The sequence below is a fragment of the Pleurodeles waltl genome, chromosome 2_1 (assembly GCF_031143425.1).
Source record: "Pleurodeles waltl isolate 20211129_DDA chromosome 2_1, aPleWal1.hap1.20221129, whole genome shotgun sequence".
NCBI classification, from domain to species: Eukaryota; Metazoa; Chordata; class Amphibia; order Caudata; family Salamandridae; genus Pleurodeles; species Pleurodeles waltl.
The window spans coordinates 350,314,891-350,333,963 of record NC_090438.1 but is presented as its reverse complement, the minus strand read 5'-3'; the positions used below and the strand labels follow the sequence as shown (position 1 = coordinate 350,333,963).

The 19,073-nt window shown below is 45.5% G+C and overlaps 1 protein-coding gene across 1 annotated transcript in view; it reads left to right on the top strand.

The window, feature by feature from the left end:
- BRWD3 (bromodomain and WD repeat domain containing 3) overlaps positions 1-19,073 on the top strand; it is a 993,456-nt gene that overhangs the window by 852,496 nt on the left and 121,887 nt on the right. Inside the window, exon 37 of the mRNA XM_069212579.1 lies at positions 11,325-11,491. Within this exon, the coding sequence (XP_069068680.1) occupies positions 11,325-11,491 (167 nt within the window). The remainder of the gene's footprint in view (positions 1-11,324; positions 11,492-19,073) is intronic.

The window sequence follows — 19,073 nt, the reverse complement described above, 5'->3', positions numbered from 1 at the left end:
GGCATCCACCAAAAAGTGTATTTCCAAAGGTAAGTAACTTGTTCACCTGTTCTGTAATACGACTGGCATTACCTGCCATTCAGGGTGGGCCAATACCATTTTTAGTTTGCAAGTGTCTGTGTAATTGTCTCCTTTTACCATCTAAAACAATCTGCACTCGTACTGTTGTGTAGCCATTTTACTTATAGCTTCACACGTTTTTTTAGCAAATGAAGCCTTCCCCTGTGCACTTTAACCCAGATATATTTTATTCAGCTTTGTTTTATATTTTAACAATAGCCCCATTTGCGGTCTTGTTTTATTTTCTCTATCTAGCTGTTCTTTGCCTAACCCAGCACTGCGTTCTTAAACAAGACATTTCTTTCACTCAGTGCTTTTCTCAAGGCTGCAGTAAAGATAGATTGCCGGCAAAAGTGGTATGCTTTGTCGCTAATGTTCACAGAAACATACACAGTCTTACGTGGGGATCCTTTCTTGGAACATCAGCTGTTTTATTGTAAAAACACTACTTTGACCCATGTACGTTAGAGGGAGATTCCAGCCAGATGACCACAACTGTATGCTGATTGCTGAGTTCTTTGCTGCAGCTGCTTATGTAGACTACAGGCCTCTTGCTCAGGTATGAGGGATAATGTCTTTGTCTAATGTGTCATTGAACGCACGATAGACGCAATCTTTTGGGACCGCGTCGTAAACATATATGTTATTCTACTGGCTGAAAGGGATTGGCCACCTGAATTTTTCCGTACTTGCCCATATGGGGAAGATGTTATCAAACCTTCTTTCTCGCCTATTGTTCCCAATGAGCTTGCAGAATCCTACGCCATCGATTGGGCATTGGTGCAGGCCCTCATGTTATAGCGCAACCACGTAGGGTGGGATAAAGATTCACCCATCATGTAATTCCAATAAAAAATCAACCCCAACCTCAACCACAGTATCCAAAAAAACATGATCCTAAAGCACCTGTGAGGGAAATCCTCAGACAACTAGAGTAGCAGGGCGTAATCGAACCCTGTCTCACCAATGAATAATCCTTTATTCCATGTAGCTAAACCAGACCATTCATACAGAATAGTCTTAGATTACAGACACTTAAACAGTCATACACGCACAATTGCTATACAAAACTCTCATAGCACAGTACTTATGAACAACATAGGGAGCAAAAAAATACAAAACAACACTGGACATTTCCAATGGGTTTTTCTGCCAAAACATACCGCCTGAGAGTAGAGACCTAACAAGTTTAAGCGCACTAGGCTCCCAGAAAAAAATCTGTGGTTTACCACAGGGGTATAAGAACAGTCCAGGATTGTTCGTGGCACGTGTGACTTCAAAATTGCATGACCTTGACCATGAACCATTGTCCTATGTAGATGATATCAATCTCACGGATGATAAATTACTGCAACATCTAAGACTGGTAGCCTGCATTGTTGTGGGATTTGCCGAATTTGGCTATAAATTCTATTTAAAAAAAAAATAGCTTTCCTCATCGTCCTATTTTTATGATACGAGCTATTAAATGAAGGAAAGAGCCTAGCGCCACATTTTGTAGAAAAATGTGCACAGTTACAACCTCCAAATACCATTAAAAAAAACCTCCAATCACTATTCGGTTTCCTAAATTTTGGCAGAATTTATATTCCAGATTATGCATCACTTATAAAACCCTTAAATGACTTAATACGTCCTGACATTTCCAGTAAATTGTGGACAGTCGAACACACACACATTCTTAGAGCTTTGCAAACAGACATGCTTACAGCACCACACCTACAGACGAGGGACAATAAAAAACATCTGGTCATCTGAGTAATTGCTGGTGTCATTGGTTTCACCTATGTAACTGTCAATGAGGGTGAGACGGTCCTGATTGCATACAAATCACATTTGTATTCAGCAGCAGAACAACGCTTTACTCCCACTGAGAAGATTCTCTTCTGTTCAGATGGCTGTCATTAAAGAAAGACCACTTGCCCAGGGGAAACGCGTTATTGTCGTATCTCCAATTCCAGCCCTTGAGGCTGTTACCAAAGGCAGCGTTTCAAACGCTAAAGCATTACATCCACGTTGGATTCAATGGGCAACGTCTTTGACAGCCACTGATGTTGACTACATTTTTGACCCAAAGTTACAAACTCAATTTTTTTTGCAATATGAACTAGAATACCCAGTTCCGGAAAATACATTGCCTATTGATCAGTATCAAAGTCATGTACACCGATTGCTCAGCACAACCTGCGATAGGCACAAAGCATCAATATTCTGCTGCTTGCGCAGTTGTAAGTGGCTATATGAAGGGTAATAAATTCTATCCACAACATACTTTCACGCAAACCCTAGGGGATTGCACTGCACAACTGGCAGAGCTTAAGGCTCTGGTGATGGCACTGGAACATATGGATCCTGACCAGCTAACACTGATTGTCTGTGATTCGTGCTATTGTGTCCAGTCCTTCAATGAATATCTGCCTTACTGGTGTCAGAATGGGTTCAGAGATTCCAAAGGTAACACCATCAAACACAGACTTCTGTGGGGGAAGGTAGCAGATCTAAAGGCAACACTACCAAATGTCCATGTTGTACATACACTTGGACACCAGCGTGTTGGAATACACGTTGCTGGGAATACACTGTTGAAGCAGCCAAATCAGTAGTAGCTACGACTTGTATTGCTGCAGTAACTCGTTCTAGAACTAAACCGGACAATGACTTATGGTCTGCCGTGAAAGCCACGGCTGAAGGCATGCCCTTTCCAAAAGCATTTCCTGCTAAATACTCCTACCGAATGGGAGGTTTCCTTGACACAGAAGTAAAAATACCAGGCATGAGGGTTCGAGTAATTCCAAATAAAAACCTAAGACCAAAGTTGATTAAAGCAGCACATGAGGGGGTTACCTCCGCCCATTCTGGTGTAGCAGCTTCAATATCAGTATTGCAAGCACGTTATTGGTGGCCAGGTCTATACAAACAGACAAAGCAGTATGTCCTTTGTTGTGATATCTGCCAACAAATTAAGGCGTCCACCGTCAAACACCCACCCCAGGCACCCCTCTTAATATCAAACAAACCATTACAATGTATGTACTTGGACCAATGTGGTACCCTAACACTGGACATTGCATAGAAATACATCTTAGTCAAAGTCAACTCTTGCTCCAGATTACTTTGGGTGTGGCCACAATGCTCGGCTAAAGCTCGAACTGTTAAAGATTTGCAAGTCTTTATCTGCACATATGCAATTGTGGCTTTCCACTCGGACCAGGGCCCTGCTTTCGCCTCAAGGGCATTCAGGAACGCCATGGCTTTGTTAGGGGTCCAGCTCCATTACACGTCTCCATTTCATCCAGAGGGAAATAGTGTAGTGGAGCGACAAAACCGAGATGTAAGGCAATCCTTAACAGCCAGAGTATTAGGTGCAGGTCGTAGTTTGCTTATTTACCTGTATGGAGTTCAGAGAGCACTTAATCTGCCTAGAAGGTCCCTGGGGAGGATCATACTTCATACAAGTGCCTGTTTGGAACTCAAATGTATGTTTCAGATCTTGATGGTCCTGGCGTGGAGACGGCAGAAACATCTTTCGACATAAATGAATGTTTCAGGAATTTCAACAATTCTGTGACGACAGTGCTTGTGCCAGTGCTGCCTCCGTAGGAATTAAAGATGTATCAATAACACCTACCAGCTGGATTCCAAAGGTTGGGGATCTAGTTTGTGATACAGTTGCTGTGAAAAAGGAGTTCAGTCCTTGTTATCATGCATCGGCCCCAGTCCTGGGAATACACTGTACCAGAACATTCATTCTACCACCATTGCCTGGTGCTAAAGGAAAATCGCTTTGTTTCAATCGACAGTGTCAAGTTGCACCATGTGGCCAATCATGCACAGCAGACCAAGAGGAGCAACCAGTAGTTCCCAAATCCCTCTCACTACTGGTCAAGATGTCCCTCTACAAGTTTTGAGCAGCAGCGCTGACACCTCTCCAAGCTTGAGGAGGGTGGAAAATGATCTTGCATTAGTTCCACTAACATCAGTTTTAACAAGTAACACAGAAGTTGCTGATCGATTTGATTCAACCTCTACACAGACGGATGACGTCATTTACAGTGTACCACCGTGGGAGACCCCTACCAGTTCTCCTCCTTCAAATACGGCACCGGTTTTCACACAAACTGCTTCTCTATACTTTGCCGACATCAATGATACCTTTTCAGACTCATTTGCCTCTTCTACATCTGAACTGCCAAAAATGCATAAGCTGATAAATTGGTTTAAAACAAATTACTTTATTTTCCCATGGAACTATCTGTGGCTTTCCTTGACTATATTAGCTTTCCTCCTTTTGATTGGCATTGTCATTGCATTCTTTCTATTAATACATGGTCATTACCTTCCTGAAAGATCCACAGTTGAACTGGTGGATGAGGTCCTAAACCCCCATTTTTCTTCTCACAAGATCCGCAGAGATTTGCCTTTCGTGAACATTTCTGCTATACCAATTCCTGATGGGATTGTTTGAGATAAAGTCACATTTGATATAGACGGCCCCACAGAGGTCATTCAAATACCATATGTGTTTAAAATTTCTATGAACGATGTAATAATACCCGGAGTTGTTTCTGATGACTGGGATGTAAAAACAGTTGATTTTATGATGACTGACTTGCAGTATTTTACTGTATTTGAAAGTGAGGATGTTTATCAATCCAAAGAAAAGTATGGTGACACGTTTTGCTATAATTGTTATGGACACTATTTAATTCACAGAGGAAGTACCCCAAAGACTATTTTCAATTGCACACAATGGGAACATTGTCCAACTCCACCACAAGGGAGTTCTAAAACATATTATGAAAAATGTTCTGGGCACAGTGTTAAAAATGCTGAGTCATATTGTTTCAAATTGCCATTGATGAAAAAATGTACATATATTATTAACAAATACAAAATTCATTTATTTGGATTCCTTTGTTTCCCAGTTAGCTATAGAAGGCTGTGAATATTGGCTGAAGTCGGTTGACTTAAAAAGTGTGTGGGGAACAAAAAATTGGCAAATAAGAAGAAAAGAAGCTTTTTTTAGGGCGCACCTGTTACCTTTTCAAATGATATTTTTAAATTAAACTGTACAACAGACAACCTGTTTAGGCCTAGCAAAAATTAATGAATTGAATGCGCCCAGTATTCCTGCCCCTGCAAAAGTTTACAAATGGCAAAAATATAGCAATGCAACTGAAGATCAGCTCGATGAATGGGTCCAGAAAGGCACATTTAATGCTTCACTTTCATGTCCTGGTGGGTGGTTATTGTGGCCAGTAGATACCAATGGGTTTCATAAATGTTTTATAAACTCCACAGGGGGCATAGAAGGAGTAGGCCTGACCCTTGCTATGTGTCATCTGAGCATGCGGGTATAGTAACAACATACAATCTAGGGAAACTATGCCAGCAATGATTGAAGAGTTCCTCACTAAATGTTGTTAGAGAACACCTCAGTGTCCTGTCTAATAACACAGATTTACAGGATTTCCTGTTAGGCCCCAGAAAACAGTGCAGAAAGTGCTTCTTATTTGCAGTCTATAATGAAATTTGGACAAATTCTAGGCTGCGGCACTGGTTGAACTCATATAAATTAACAGTACTGTTACTCACAATCTCCTATAGTTTCAGATGCTGTATAACCATGCAATGTAATAAGACTAGAGAAAGGTGAAAACCCAAATATTCACACTTGATATCATGATTGACCCGAATATTCATTCATTAACTTCTGCAATAAAGTCTGTGGGGTTTCAACAAAATATATTTTTCCAATATTCTTCAATGCACTTAAATCAAAGCAAAGTTCCTCTCCCAAATTTAATTGTCCTTCATTACTCATTATCATCCTCCTCCGTCCGCACCATTACAATTCACAGTCAAAAATTAAATAAATTCAATGCAAATAGTAGTCCACTATTAGTCTGTTTGTATCAATGAGTTATCCAGTATTAATCCATCACTTCCATATGAAAAAGTTTGGTTCGTTTTCGTCAGTTGACTTCCTCAGGGTTGAGATTCTATTGTTGCAATGTAATTAAACCTCCCATGCTCTAAATACAAAACAGCAGTAGTTACCATGGACCGACCAATCAGTTTCGATGTTAATTACATCTTCCAATTCTGAGAGAATGGACAACCCCACTCCACCACTTTTAGTTACTGTGCTCAATCATGAGTGCCAAAATGTTAGTGTGTACATGCACCCGACGTGAATATATAGAGAGAGCAAATCATGTGCCAACCATAATGTTGCCATAATCGCACCAATGAAGGTCTTCACAGATACTTCCATGCAAGCGTTAGTAAATTGAAAACCACATACTTTACTGCCATACCTAGTGCGTGAAACCAAACAGGCTTCCTGCCCCAACACAACTTTTTGTAGTTACCTCAAGAACACAATAACTCAAATCATCGGAATTTCCTCCACTGATCTGACCATTGATATGTCAATATTGTACTCACTGCTTCCAAACAAAATATTGAGTGTAATTAACATTAATTCCCTGCAACAGAGAAATGACCAATAAGATACTTAATTACATTATCTTTTCTTACATTCAAATAAGATCATTAGGATAATTTACAATCTAGTTCAAGTATACTAACTTACCATATAACTAAGCTATTAAATCCTACCTTATGTGTCAAAATCGCCGCTCAATCAACACTCCGGAGTACAGAGTTCCACATCAAACAACTCTGAAACGGACACGATCCGCTAAACTTGCCGCACCCGTGTTTCCCCAAATTATACCCTTGAGGCATATATTAATAGAAAGAAAAACACACTACTGACATACTCTAGGCGTAGGGACTTTCGGGTAGGAATGTTGAAACAGGGTATTTTTATAGTGTAAACATTGATTATTTAATTGAAAAATAACATCGAACTGACACAACCATTTGCGCTACAGCGCTATGTCTTATTTTTGTAACTTATTGTTAGTGTTCGTTTTCGTCTAGGTGCTTTAAAGGTTTACTATGACAGGGTGATGGGCAGAAATGGAGCCCTTCTTTGATTTTCATGTTGGTTTTGAGGACAGGAATGTTAGTCCTCTTTTTATGCTGTTGCCTCGAGGAACCCAGGAAATCAGATTCCTGCAACCTACACAAAGAAGAAAGACTGCTGACCTGAAAGCCCAGCACAGAGGACGGAGACACCAACTGACTTGGCCCCAGCCCTGTCGGCCTGTCTCCAGACTCAAAGAACCTGCACAGTGACACATCCGACAGGGACCAGCGACCTCTGAGGACTCAGAGGACTGCCCTGAACCGAAGGACCAAGAAACTCCGAGAACAGCGGCACTGTTCACCAACAGCAACATTTTTGCAACTTAGAAACTAACTTCTAAATAACTCACTCTTCCCACCAGAAGCGTGAGACTTTCTCCTCTGCACCCGACTCCCCTGGCTCGAGCTTCAGAGAACCTAACACTGCAGAGAAGACTCCCAGGCGACTGCGACCTCGTGAGTAACCTGAGATGACCCCCCCCTGCACCACCACAGCGACGCCTGCAGAGAGGATCCACAGGCTCCCCTTGACCACGACTGCCTGGAACAAAGAACCCGACGCCTGGACCAAACACTGCACCCGCAGGCTTGAAAGGAACCAACCTCCAGTGCAGGAGGGACCATCAGGTGGCCCTCTGCCTAGCCCAGTCGGTGGCTGTCCCGAGAAGCCCCCCTGTGCCCTGCCTAAGTGACCCCTGGGTCCCTCCATTGCTTTTAATAGCAAACCCAATGCCAACTTTGCACACTGCACCCGGCCACACCTGTGCCGCTGAGGGTGTGTTTTGTGTGCCTGTTTGTGCCCCCCACCAGTGCTCTACAAAACCCTCCTGGTCTGGTCCCCGAGGGCGTGGGTACTTACCTGCCAGCAGACCGGAACCAGAGCACCCCTGTTCTCCATAGGCGCCTATGTGTTTTGGGCCCTCCTTTGACCTCTGCACCTGGCCGGCTCTGTTTTGCTGGTGCGGTGACTTTGGGGTTACCTTAAACCCCCAACAGTAGGCTGACTATGCGCAGGCAACTGAACTTGTAAGTGCCTTACTTACCTAAGAAACTTAACCATACTTACCTCCCCCAGGAACTGTTGATTTTTGCATTGTGTCCACTTTTAAAATAGCTTATTGCCATTTTAACCTATACTGTGTGTGCTACTGCTTTAATTCAAAGGTCCTTACTTGCCCGTGTGGAGTACCTTGTGTTTTATGTATTTACTTCAAATCTTGAATCTTGTGATTCTAAAATAAATTAGGAAAATATATTTTTATTTATAAAAACGATTGGCCTGGAGTTAAGTCTTTGAGTCTGTGTTCCTCATTTATTGCCTGTGTGTGTACAACAAATGCTTAACACTACCCTCTGATAAGCCTACTGCTCGACCACACTACCGCAAAATAGAGCATTAGTATTATCAAATTTTGCCACTATCTTACCTCTAGGGGGAACCCTTGGACTCTCTTCATGGCATCAGTGTGCATTTATTGTGCTGAGAAGTTTGATACCAAACTTCCCAGTTTTCAGTGTAGCCATTATGGTGCTGGGGAGTTCGTGTTTGACAGATTCCCAGACCATGTACTCTTATGGCTACCCTGCACTTACACTGTCTAAGGTTTTACTTAGATACTGTAGGGGCATAGTGCTCATGCACCTATACCCTCACCTATGGTATAGTGCAACCCTGCCTTAGGGCTGTAAGGCCTGCTAGAGGGGTGACTTACCTATGCCTGGCAAGCAGTGTGTCTGTGCTGAGTGAGGGGTCCCCAGGGTGGCGTAAGACATGCTGCAGCCCTTAGAGACCTTCCCTGGCATCAGGGCCCTTGGTACCAGGGGTGCCAGGGTTGTGCCAATTGTGGAAACAAAGGTACAGTTTTAGGGAAAGAACACTGGTGCTGGGGCCTGGTTAGCAGGCCTCAGCACACTTTCAAATCATAACTTGGCATCAACAAAGGCAAAAAGTCAGGGGGTAACCATGCCAAGGAGGCATTTCCTTACAGTCCAGTACTACTGGAATCACAAATTTCATTAAGGCTGTTGGATCTGGTTTCGTTCACACCTTCTCCTTCCATTCTGTATTCTCCAGTATTTTCAGGGGATTTACGATAACTTTGGCTATAATAGGTGGCATTTTGCTATTGCTACTTTTTCTGCACAATGGCTGTCCCGTTGAAACAACGAGGACTGAAAGTGCTTCCACCAGGGCAGCTCTGTCGTGAACGTATGATACAGTACTTTTGAGCATCTCTCCTGGAGCAATTGGAGTGTGACTGGTCTCTGTCATTCAGACCGGTTTTGTATTGTGTGCAGCCCGTGTTTCTGTGCCTTTGGGGCTCGTTTGAACATGCACTGAAAGTTTTTTTTTCTACGCTACGCTTAATTTAATTGAACACTGATCTGTTGATGTGCTCGCTGAGGGCTCATTACCAGACATGCGCATTGAGTGTGTGTGCTACGGGAAGCTGCTTATGAGTTGCACTTTGTGGATTATGCAGCTCTAAACTCATTGTTGGGCACACCACGGAAGGCTGCTGCCTTGGCTGTAGCTCTGGCTTTGGAAAACAAATGTTCCTTGGCGATGAACTTCCTGCTTTACCACCTGCCAAAGTCGAAGATTTCCTGTCTTCAATTCTCCCGGATTCAATTGGCAACTCCCAAAATGACTCTGACTTTTGAAATTCGGCCTTTTTAACGCCACACTTAACATTTTTTAATTGTCCTTCTAATACATGCTCAAGTGTATTTTTAACTTGTCATTATTAACATTCTTATATATATTCCTTAGAATGAATTTTAGTAGCTTTTATACATAATTAGGTTTTAAACCACCTTTGAACTGGCATGGGGAGGGTGTTGTGTAGCCATTTTAGTTATAGCTTCATACACATTATTTTAGGAAATTAAGACTGCCCCTGTGCACCTTAACCCAGATATATTTTATTCAGCTTTGTTTTATTATTTTAACAACAGCCACATTTGCGGTCTTGTTTTATTTTCTCTATCTAACTGTTTTTTGCCTAGGCCGGCACTGCGTTAATAAACAAGACATTTCTATCACACTGTGCTTTTCTCAAGGCTGCAGTAAAGATAGGTTGCCGGCAAAAGTGGTACGCTTTGTCTCTAATGTGCACAGAAACATATACACTCTTACGTGGGGTTCCTTTCTTGGAACATCAGCTTTTTTATTATAAAAACGCTACTTTGATCCATGTACGTTAGAGGGAGATTCCAGACAGATGACCATGAGTGTATGCTGATTGCTGAGTTCTTCGCTGCAGCTGTATATGTAGACTACAGGCCTTTAACTCAGGTATGATGTCTTCCCAGGGGAACCTGGAGGGCAGAATTAGAGCTTAACATGCTGTGCTCTAACATAGCCTAGGTTGGAGCTATTTTTATCAATCTTAGTGACACTATGATAGCGTTATTTTTATGTTTCGCTCTCCTTGTCACAATTTTAATCCTGTCGTGATTCATCATCCTAGTTATTGCAATGCATGTTTTATTATCTGAGATGCAGTTACTTCAATAAAACCTTATTGAACTATACTCTGCCTCTGATTGTCCTTGCATACGTGAGACTAATGTAGCTGAGAGAAACGGATGAGATCTGAGTGACCGCGATTTCCCTGAGGAGTCATTTGTGTCATGCGCTCGGTTGCCCAATCATCCCTGCTCTTCAGTAGAGATGAGGCACTACTAGTTAGCCGGAACAAAACCTGAATTAGGCCGACAGATGTCACCTGTAGTGTGTTCAGACTCAGTCCCCTACAGTGCAAGTGATTCTGCCGCCCAAATCCAGTAGTCCTATTAGGATAATGAGAGCCTACGCGACAGTACCAACAATTATTTAGTGCTCCACATTTGAGAGCACGGAACAGAGTCAAGCAAGAAAGTGGCATTTGCGTGCAGGGGTGGGGCTTATAACCAACTGTGTTCCCTCACTCCTGGGGCGGAACTGTGACAAAGCATAGCCTCATTGGAGCATTGCTGTGAAATTTTTTTTATCCAGTTTGGTGACTGGGAATAGTCTAGAGGTGAGGATTCTGCACTTGGGTAGAGTGTCCACCAGAAACAATATTACTGAAGGTAAGCAACTTGTTTTCATAGTATTACCTTTTCAAAATTTGTCATTTCTAAATGTCTACTTATTTTTTGTTTTTTTTCTATTAGTGGAAGCTATTCTCGCTCTTGAACCAACCTTTATCTGATTAAAATGATATTCTTGCTTTAACTTTAAACACCGGTAGTAAACGTTCAACATATATCTTTTTCAGATTTACAGCATGACACTTCGATTATCAGCTTTATGTGAGACTTATGTTAAAAATATAATCTCCGAATACAAGTTAGCTATTCAGTGTCAGCCAAGGAGGAGAACAAGATTCCGAAAACGACTACGAAGCACTAGCAGCAGTTCAACATCCTCTAGCAGAGCATCCAGGTACCTGAAAAAATATGTATTGGGCTTTGTGCAGTTCAACTTCTCCTTATTCCAAAATGCAACAACAGCAACAGTGATTCTCCAGAATTTAGCCTGGTCCTGACCTTGATGGTTAAAATGGCTACCAGTAAGGTCCTGTTCCGTACAAAGTTCACAAGGTCTTCAGAATGCCCATGTACAAAGTGGGCCCAGACCTCATTGGCAACAAAGGAAAGGTGGGTATCTGTTAAAGACTTCTAGTTGCAGATTCCTTACCTTAGAATTTTTCCCCAGGCGTCAGACTGGATCCGGAGATTTTTCTTCGAGCAATACCCTTGCGCGTCGTTAGGTGGCGTCAGTCAACTCCGTAGGTGTCGTGGTCACCGTGATGACGTCGGGAGTAGTATATAGACGCCGCCCTCTTGCAGTGACGTCAGTTCTTTTCTTTCCGCGCAGTACGCTGATCCGGAGAGAGCTACCCTGGCTATTTTTTGGCCGAATTCAACTGTTTTGTCAAGGTTTTTTGGGTACGACATTGGTGCATCGAGATGTCCCCGAAGACCGGGTTCAAGCCTTGTGAGGACTACCATTGGATGATGTTGGTGACTGATCCTTATTGCGTTTGTCTGTGGTGCCTCGAGCGCAACCACGACCCGGAGTCGTGCTCAGAGTTTCAGGCCATGCACTTGAAAGCTTTGAGGGAGCGGTCCCTAAAGCTAATGGCGGGCCGGCATTCGACTCCGCGTAGGTCTCTCTCGAGAGGAATATGTCAAGATTGGTCGCTGATTCTTCACCACTCGTCTTCTTCGAAGTCATCGGGTCAAGGTAAGAAGAAGAAGAAGTTGAAGAAGTCCCATCGCTCTCCGACTTCACCCCGTCGCTCGGCCGACGCGACACAGGACGAGCATCCACGCACTAGGCCTCCATCCTCGGAGCCTGCGTCTGGGTCGACTCCGCACTTCCCTGAGTTTCCTGGAGCCAGAGCGACCCCCGCCCAACTTAAGGAGTTTTACGAGGCCATGCGCCTCATCTTTGGGTGGGCCGACCCCGATACAGCGCCTTCGGGCCCAAGGGGTTCAGCTGAGGGGCCTTCAGGTTCCGTGCCGGCGGCTTCGGCCCCGGCCACCGAGGTCGCCTTCGGATCCATGCGCGGATCCGCACCGACTTCGGTCGCACCTTCGAGACCTTCCCCGGCGCCGGGTTGATTGTCGATGCTCCCGACGTCGGTAGTGCCCACTATCGACGTCGACCCAATTCTTATTCCCAACGACTCGGAGTCGGAGCGGCGTCGGCCAGCGCCGCCATCGGCTTTGGTGGGCCCTGTTCCCCAGAGGTCATATTTGGACCCTTTTTCCTATGGGTACGAATACGGGGAGGAATTGGAGGAGTCTTTGGACCCTTATGAATACCAGGATGACCCTGCTATGGACTGGGCACAGGATTTGGGCGAAGCCTGTGGTCTGGATACTTCTCCTGACACTGGCATGCTGTATCTTCCTACAGTGGCTACGGTGGAGGGAGCTACTTACAGTATGGTGGTCAGTAGGGCAGCTGAGGTCCTTGGCCTTGAGCTACCTACTGTGGAAATCAGGTCTAATCTCCTGACAGAGGTGCTTCAGCCTGGGGCCTCTACTTTGGAACCCCTTCTCCCATTCAATGAGGCCCTCACTGATGTCCTTTTGGGTACATGGTCCAAACCCAACACAGGGGCTCCTGTGAACAGGAATATCATGCTGCCATCGGCCCGCGCCGAACGACCCAAAATTTATGTCCCAACACCCTACGCCTGAGAGTCTTGTAATCCAGGCTTCCTCTTCTTCTGGCGTGTTCCCTTCCGCCCTCCCGGATAGGGAATCCAAAAGGCTGGAACAATTTGGCAAGAAGTTGCTTTCTTCCTCCTGCCTCGCACTTCAGTCTGTGAACACTGCATGTCTTTTGGGCCGTTATACCCACTCCCTGTGGCATACGATTGCGCAAATCCTGACGCAGAACCCGGAGGAGGCCAGTGCTATCATCTCCCAAGCAACAAAAGATGGGAGAGACACAGCAAAGTTCACTATGCGTTGTGGGGTGGATACGACCGACTTTCTAGCCAGATTAGTTTTGAAATTGGTGGCCGTACGGCGCCACGCCTGGTTACACACTTCTTGCTTCTCGGGGGATGACCAACAGTTACTCATGGACATGCCCTTTGATGGCACCCGTCTCTTCGGAGACAAAGTGGACTCTGACTTGAAGAGGTTCAAGGACTCCCGGGCTACGGCTCGGTCCATTGGTCTTTCCTCTGCCACACGCCCACCACAGTCCACTTTTAGTCTCTTTCGTGGACACAGAAGGGGTGCCCTGTCGTGTCCTCTACCCAGCCACCGTGCCACGCACGCTGGACAGCCTATGCGTGGCCGAGGACGCAGAATCCCACGTGGCTGTGAGACAGGGAGCCAGAGATCTGTCCAGTCCACCTCTGCCCCCGCTGCAGCCTCCAAACCCTCCTAGTCCGTCCCCTCACTTCCACCCAGTTGATTGCAGGATCTGCCATCAACTGCCCCACTGGGAACATATCACCACGGACGGGTGGGTTTTGAAGATCATTCGGAAGGGCTACTCCCTCCATTTCGAATCTGCACCACCACACGTGCCACCATCCTTCCATCATCTTCCGGAGGATCATTTGGTACTTCTCCTCCAGGAAGTCGCTGCTCTCTTGGTCAAGGGAGCTATAGAAAGGGTCCCTGTGCCAGAAGTAGGTTGTGGTTGTTATTCCTGCTAATTTCTGATTCCAAAGAAAATGCTCACCCTGGCTCAGGTTCTTTCTGCCTTGGACCCAGGAGACTGGATGGTAGCGTTGGACTTGCAGGATGCCTATTTCCACATCCCCATCCTGCATGCCCACAGATGTTACCTACGATTCGTGGTAGGTCACGAGCACTTTCAGTTTACCGTGCTCCCTTTCAGCCTTACCAGCGCCCCTCGGGTGTTCACGAAAGTGATGGCGGTGGTTGCAGCTCATCTGCGCAGGTTAGGGGTCTCACTCTTCCCATACCTCGACGACTAGCTGTTGAAGGCGCCTTCACCCCAGACAGTCGTCTCCCACCTTCAGACTACGGTAAACCTCCTGCACCAGCTGGTCTCACTGTAAACGTGCCAAAGTCACACCTGACTCCCTCTCAGATGCTCCCTTTCATTGGAGCTGTTCTGAACACAGTGCAATTTCGGGCTTATCCTCCCGACAAGTTGGTCCAAGACATTCAGGCTATGACTCCAATCTTTCAGCCTCCGTCTTGGGTGTCGTTGAGACTGACTCTGAGGCTGCTGGGCCTCATGGCTTCCTGCAGCCTGCTAGTAACACATGCCAGATGGCATATGCAGGCTGTGCAATGGGACCTGAAGTTCCAGTGGGCGCAGCATCAGGGAAATCTCTCCGACATGGTTCAGATCTCAGAGGGGACTGCGAAAGACCTGCAGTAGTGGCTTACAAATCCATATTGGGTCAACAGCAGATCCCTCTCCCTTCCCCAGCCAGATCTCTCTATAGTGACAGATGCGTCACTTTTAGGTTGGGGCGGCCACATGGGGAGATGAAGATCAGAGACCTCTGGTCTCCGGCGGAGTCGGGACTCCACATAAATATGCTGGAGCTCCGGGCGATCAGGCTTACGTTAAAAGCATTCCTTCCCTCTCTCAAAGGGAAAGTGGTGCAGGTGTTCGCGGACAATACTACCGCCATGTGGTACTCCAACAAACAAGGCGGGGTAGGGTCCTGAACCCTTTGTCAGGAGGCACGACGCCTCTGGACATGGCTGGAACATCAGGGCATTACCCTGATGGTTCAACATCTGGCGGGCTCTCTCAACGCCAGAGCAGACGAACTCAGCCTCCATCCAGAGGTGGCGCAAGGTCTCTTTCTGAAGTGGGGATGGCCTTGGTTAGATCTGTTCGCCTCCGCAGAGAACGCAGAATGTTGGCTCTTTTGCGCATTGGAGTTTCCAAGGCGGCACTTTCTCAGAGACGCTTTTCGTCTCAAGTGGCGCTCTGGCCTCCTTTATGCCTTCTCGCCTATCCCTCTTCTGGTCAGAGTTCTCAAGAAAATCAAGTACGAGCTGGCCCAAGTTTTCTTGGTGGCTCTGGACTGGGCTCAAAGAGTGTGGTATCCAGAGCTATTGAGCATGTCCATAGATCCTCCACTCAGACTGCCTCTTCGGGCGGATCTTCTGTCACAGCAGCAGGGGATGGTTCTCCACCCGAACCTGTCAAACCTTCACCTTCATGCGTGGAGATTGAGCGGCAACAGTTGACGGCATTTGCCCTTCCACCCGAAGTCTGTAATGTTACCTTGGCAGCCAGGTGTCCATTGACTAAAACTGTATACGATTGTCGTTGGAATAAATTTGTGGCATGGTGTACCAACAAATCTATTGACCCCCTTTCTACCCCTCTGTCAGAGGTTCTTCTGTTCATTCTTTCTTTAGACCAGCAGGGCTCTGCTTTGGGCACCTTTAAAGGGTATTTGTCTGCCGTTTCCGCCTTTCATAGGCTTCCTGATCAGCCCTCACTCTTTTAATCTCCTATTGTGAGTAGGTTCTTAAAAAGGCTCACCCACTTATTTCCTCCCACTCCGTTCATCATTTCTCAGTGGGATCTTAATCTTGTACTTACTTACTTAATGTGTACCCCCTTTGAGCCAATACATAATTGTCCCATGTGGCTCCTCAAATTCAAAACTGTCTTTCTGGTCGCTATCACCTCTGCTCGCAGGGTGAGTGAGCTTCAGGCCCTTTCTTCAAAGCCTCCATACTTGTCTGTACACCCTGACAAAGCGGTGTTACACACTAGAGCTTCCTTCCTTCCTAAGGTGGTTACACCATTTCATGTAGGCCAGTCCATCACTTTGCCTACCTTCTACGCACCCCCACATCCTTCCCATGAGGAGGAGAGACTCCACCGTCTGGACCCAAAAAGAGCGTTGGCGTTCTACCTCAATCGTACTGAAGATATCCAGGTCGACAATCAACTCTGTTGGCTATGTGGGTGCGAAGAAAGGGAAGGCGGTGCAAAAGCATACCATCACTCAATGGGTGCTTCTTTGCATCAAACTGTGCTATGCTTTGGCTAAAAAGCAACCTCCCGAAGGCTTGCGTGCTCATTCTACCAGAGCAACTGCTGCTTCCACTGCGTTAGCACGCGGAGTTCCTGTCCTGGATATCTATCAGGCAGATACGTGGGCAACCCTGCACACGTTTGCTAAGCATTACTGCCTGAATAGTCAGGTCTGTCGTGACGGCTACTTTGGTTGTTCGGTCCTGCAGGACTTTCTAGTAAGATCTTGGTTTATAGCCCACCACCGAGGATGGCATTGCTTGGGTATCTATTCTAAGGTAAGGAATCTGCAACTAGAAGTCTCTACCAGATGTACAAGTTACTTACCTTCGGTAACAAAATATCTGGTAGAGACATATCATAGTTGCAGATTCCTTACCGCCCACCCATCCTCCCCGCTTGCGAACTGATTTCTAGGGACAGGGATTCCCTCTTTCAGGTCCTTAGCTCTGGCGCACCAGTCTCAGTGTTCTTAGCAGCTCTGAGCTCTGGCGTGGAAAGTCGTTAAAAGAAACTGACGTCACTGCGCGATGGCGGTGTCTATTTACTACTCCCGACGTCATCACGGTGACCACGATGCCTGCGGAGTCGACCGACGCGACCTACTGACGCCCAAGGGTATTGCTCGAAGAAAAATCTCCGGATCCAGTGTGACGGCTGGGGGAAAATTCTAAGGTAAGGAATCTGCAACTAGAATATGTCTCTACCAGATATTTTATTACCAAAAGTAAGTAATTTGTACTTCATGTATATTGAAGGAAAAATAAATAACCACAGTTCTGAGGATTATTTGTACCTCCATCTTCCTCACTGTGATCCTTCTGCTTGGTATCCTGCTGAATCTGGAGAAAACTTTATCATAGCAGGTCCCCAGTGCTAGGTGGTATTATGCGGCATCGACTTTGGCATCTTGTTTCCTCTCCAGGCATATCAGATCTGTTTTCACAGAAGAATACTGTAAAAAGTAATCAGTGGGTGTGCAAACATTATCACCTTCATCAAAATAATCCCATATAAAAAAAAAACATAGTGCTCGCACCCACCCAAAGGTGTTATGCTTCTTCACCAAGATGCTCCTCACCTCTGTTGTGTAATCCTATGAGGCGTAGGTAGGCTCGACCACCGTTGTGGAACCTCTTCAGCCTTACATTGAAGAGCAAGATTAATACTAATTCTCTAATACTATTCTTTACTGAAGTGACCTAACAGACTGAAAAACTACTATAATTGACTGCTGGTGGACCAGAAAACCACCTATTTTGTATTCAAATGACAGAGCTATAGAGCCTCCAGCAACTCCTGCATTTTGTGCAGGTCTAAATTTGAACAGTGTACAACCTTAATGTTTCTGTTTCAAAATACTAATTTAGTATATTTAGCAGAAATTGATGTGGAAAGAATAATCTGATTTACTTGTGGTCCCATCTCAATCAGAGTCCAGCTGCTGGTGATGGTAGATGGGTTCACCCATTGTGGGTGAGGGGGAGGTTACTCTTTCTGCAGGGATCCCTTGCCTGCAATTCCTCATTGTTCTCCTTCTTGATAGTCGTTAACACATCTCTCCAGGAGGGCAGAAAGCTGTCTCGTGGAGCAGATTCCATATGTGCCCTGAAAGGCACAGGAGTTTTAAAAGCAACAAAGTGGCAGCTTTGCTAAAGCTGCGCACTGCAACATGTTAAATTAATCTTGACTTGAGATACAAGTCGGGCTTAATGCAACAAGTTGTTTGATACATTGGAGTGCATACTTTGGTCACACCATTCAGGAGTTAGCACAGCTTAGGGGCCAGCCTGGAATCCTGTACTTGCCAATTGGGCGATCAAGTCTTTCCACAGTAAAATTGTCATTTTGCATGTAAAGTACATGTCCTGCCTTGTCATATGTTGAACCCTGCCTTTAAGGCTCGGGCTTGCAGTGCAGGGACTGCTCTGCAAGTCTGCAGTGGCAGACTTAGGGATTCATTTTACTTGGGGGACCTCCAGGGTGACACAATTGGTGCTGCAAGCCCAGGGTATCCCATCTAACATACATGCCCTGGTTATCAGGTACCATGGACCTACAGGTAAGTTAGCCATTTCCATTTGGTTACAGCCAATTCATAACACTTTAGGGTCAGGGCACTGGCACTCGTTAGTAGGCCTCAGTTTACTCCGAGTCAGAAAGACAGCAGCATATGGAACCTACGATAACGCTTTTATTTTTAGTAGAGAATCTGTCAAAATAGATTCCCCACTGACCATCCAATCCTCCCTACTCAGCGATTCCGCTCTTCACCCTAAAGCCTTTTAAATATTTGGACCCCATTCACACATCATTCAGTCGTGGCCTCATGTCTATTGCGTGGAACTAGTCATGAAGGAAACTGATGTCAGTGCACCAGGGTGGCACCTATATAAGCACCATGTACATAACTTCCGAATTAGAGCTGTCCAAAACCACCTACCACGATGCAAGATTTTCCAGATCCAGTCTGACACCTGGGGAATTATCTAGGGACTCTGCAGTTAGA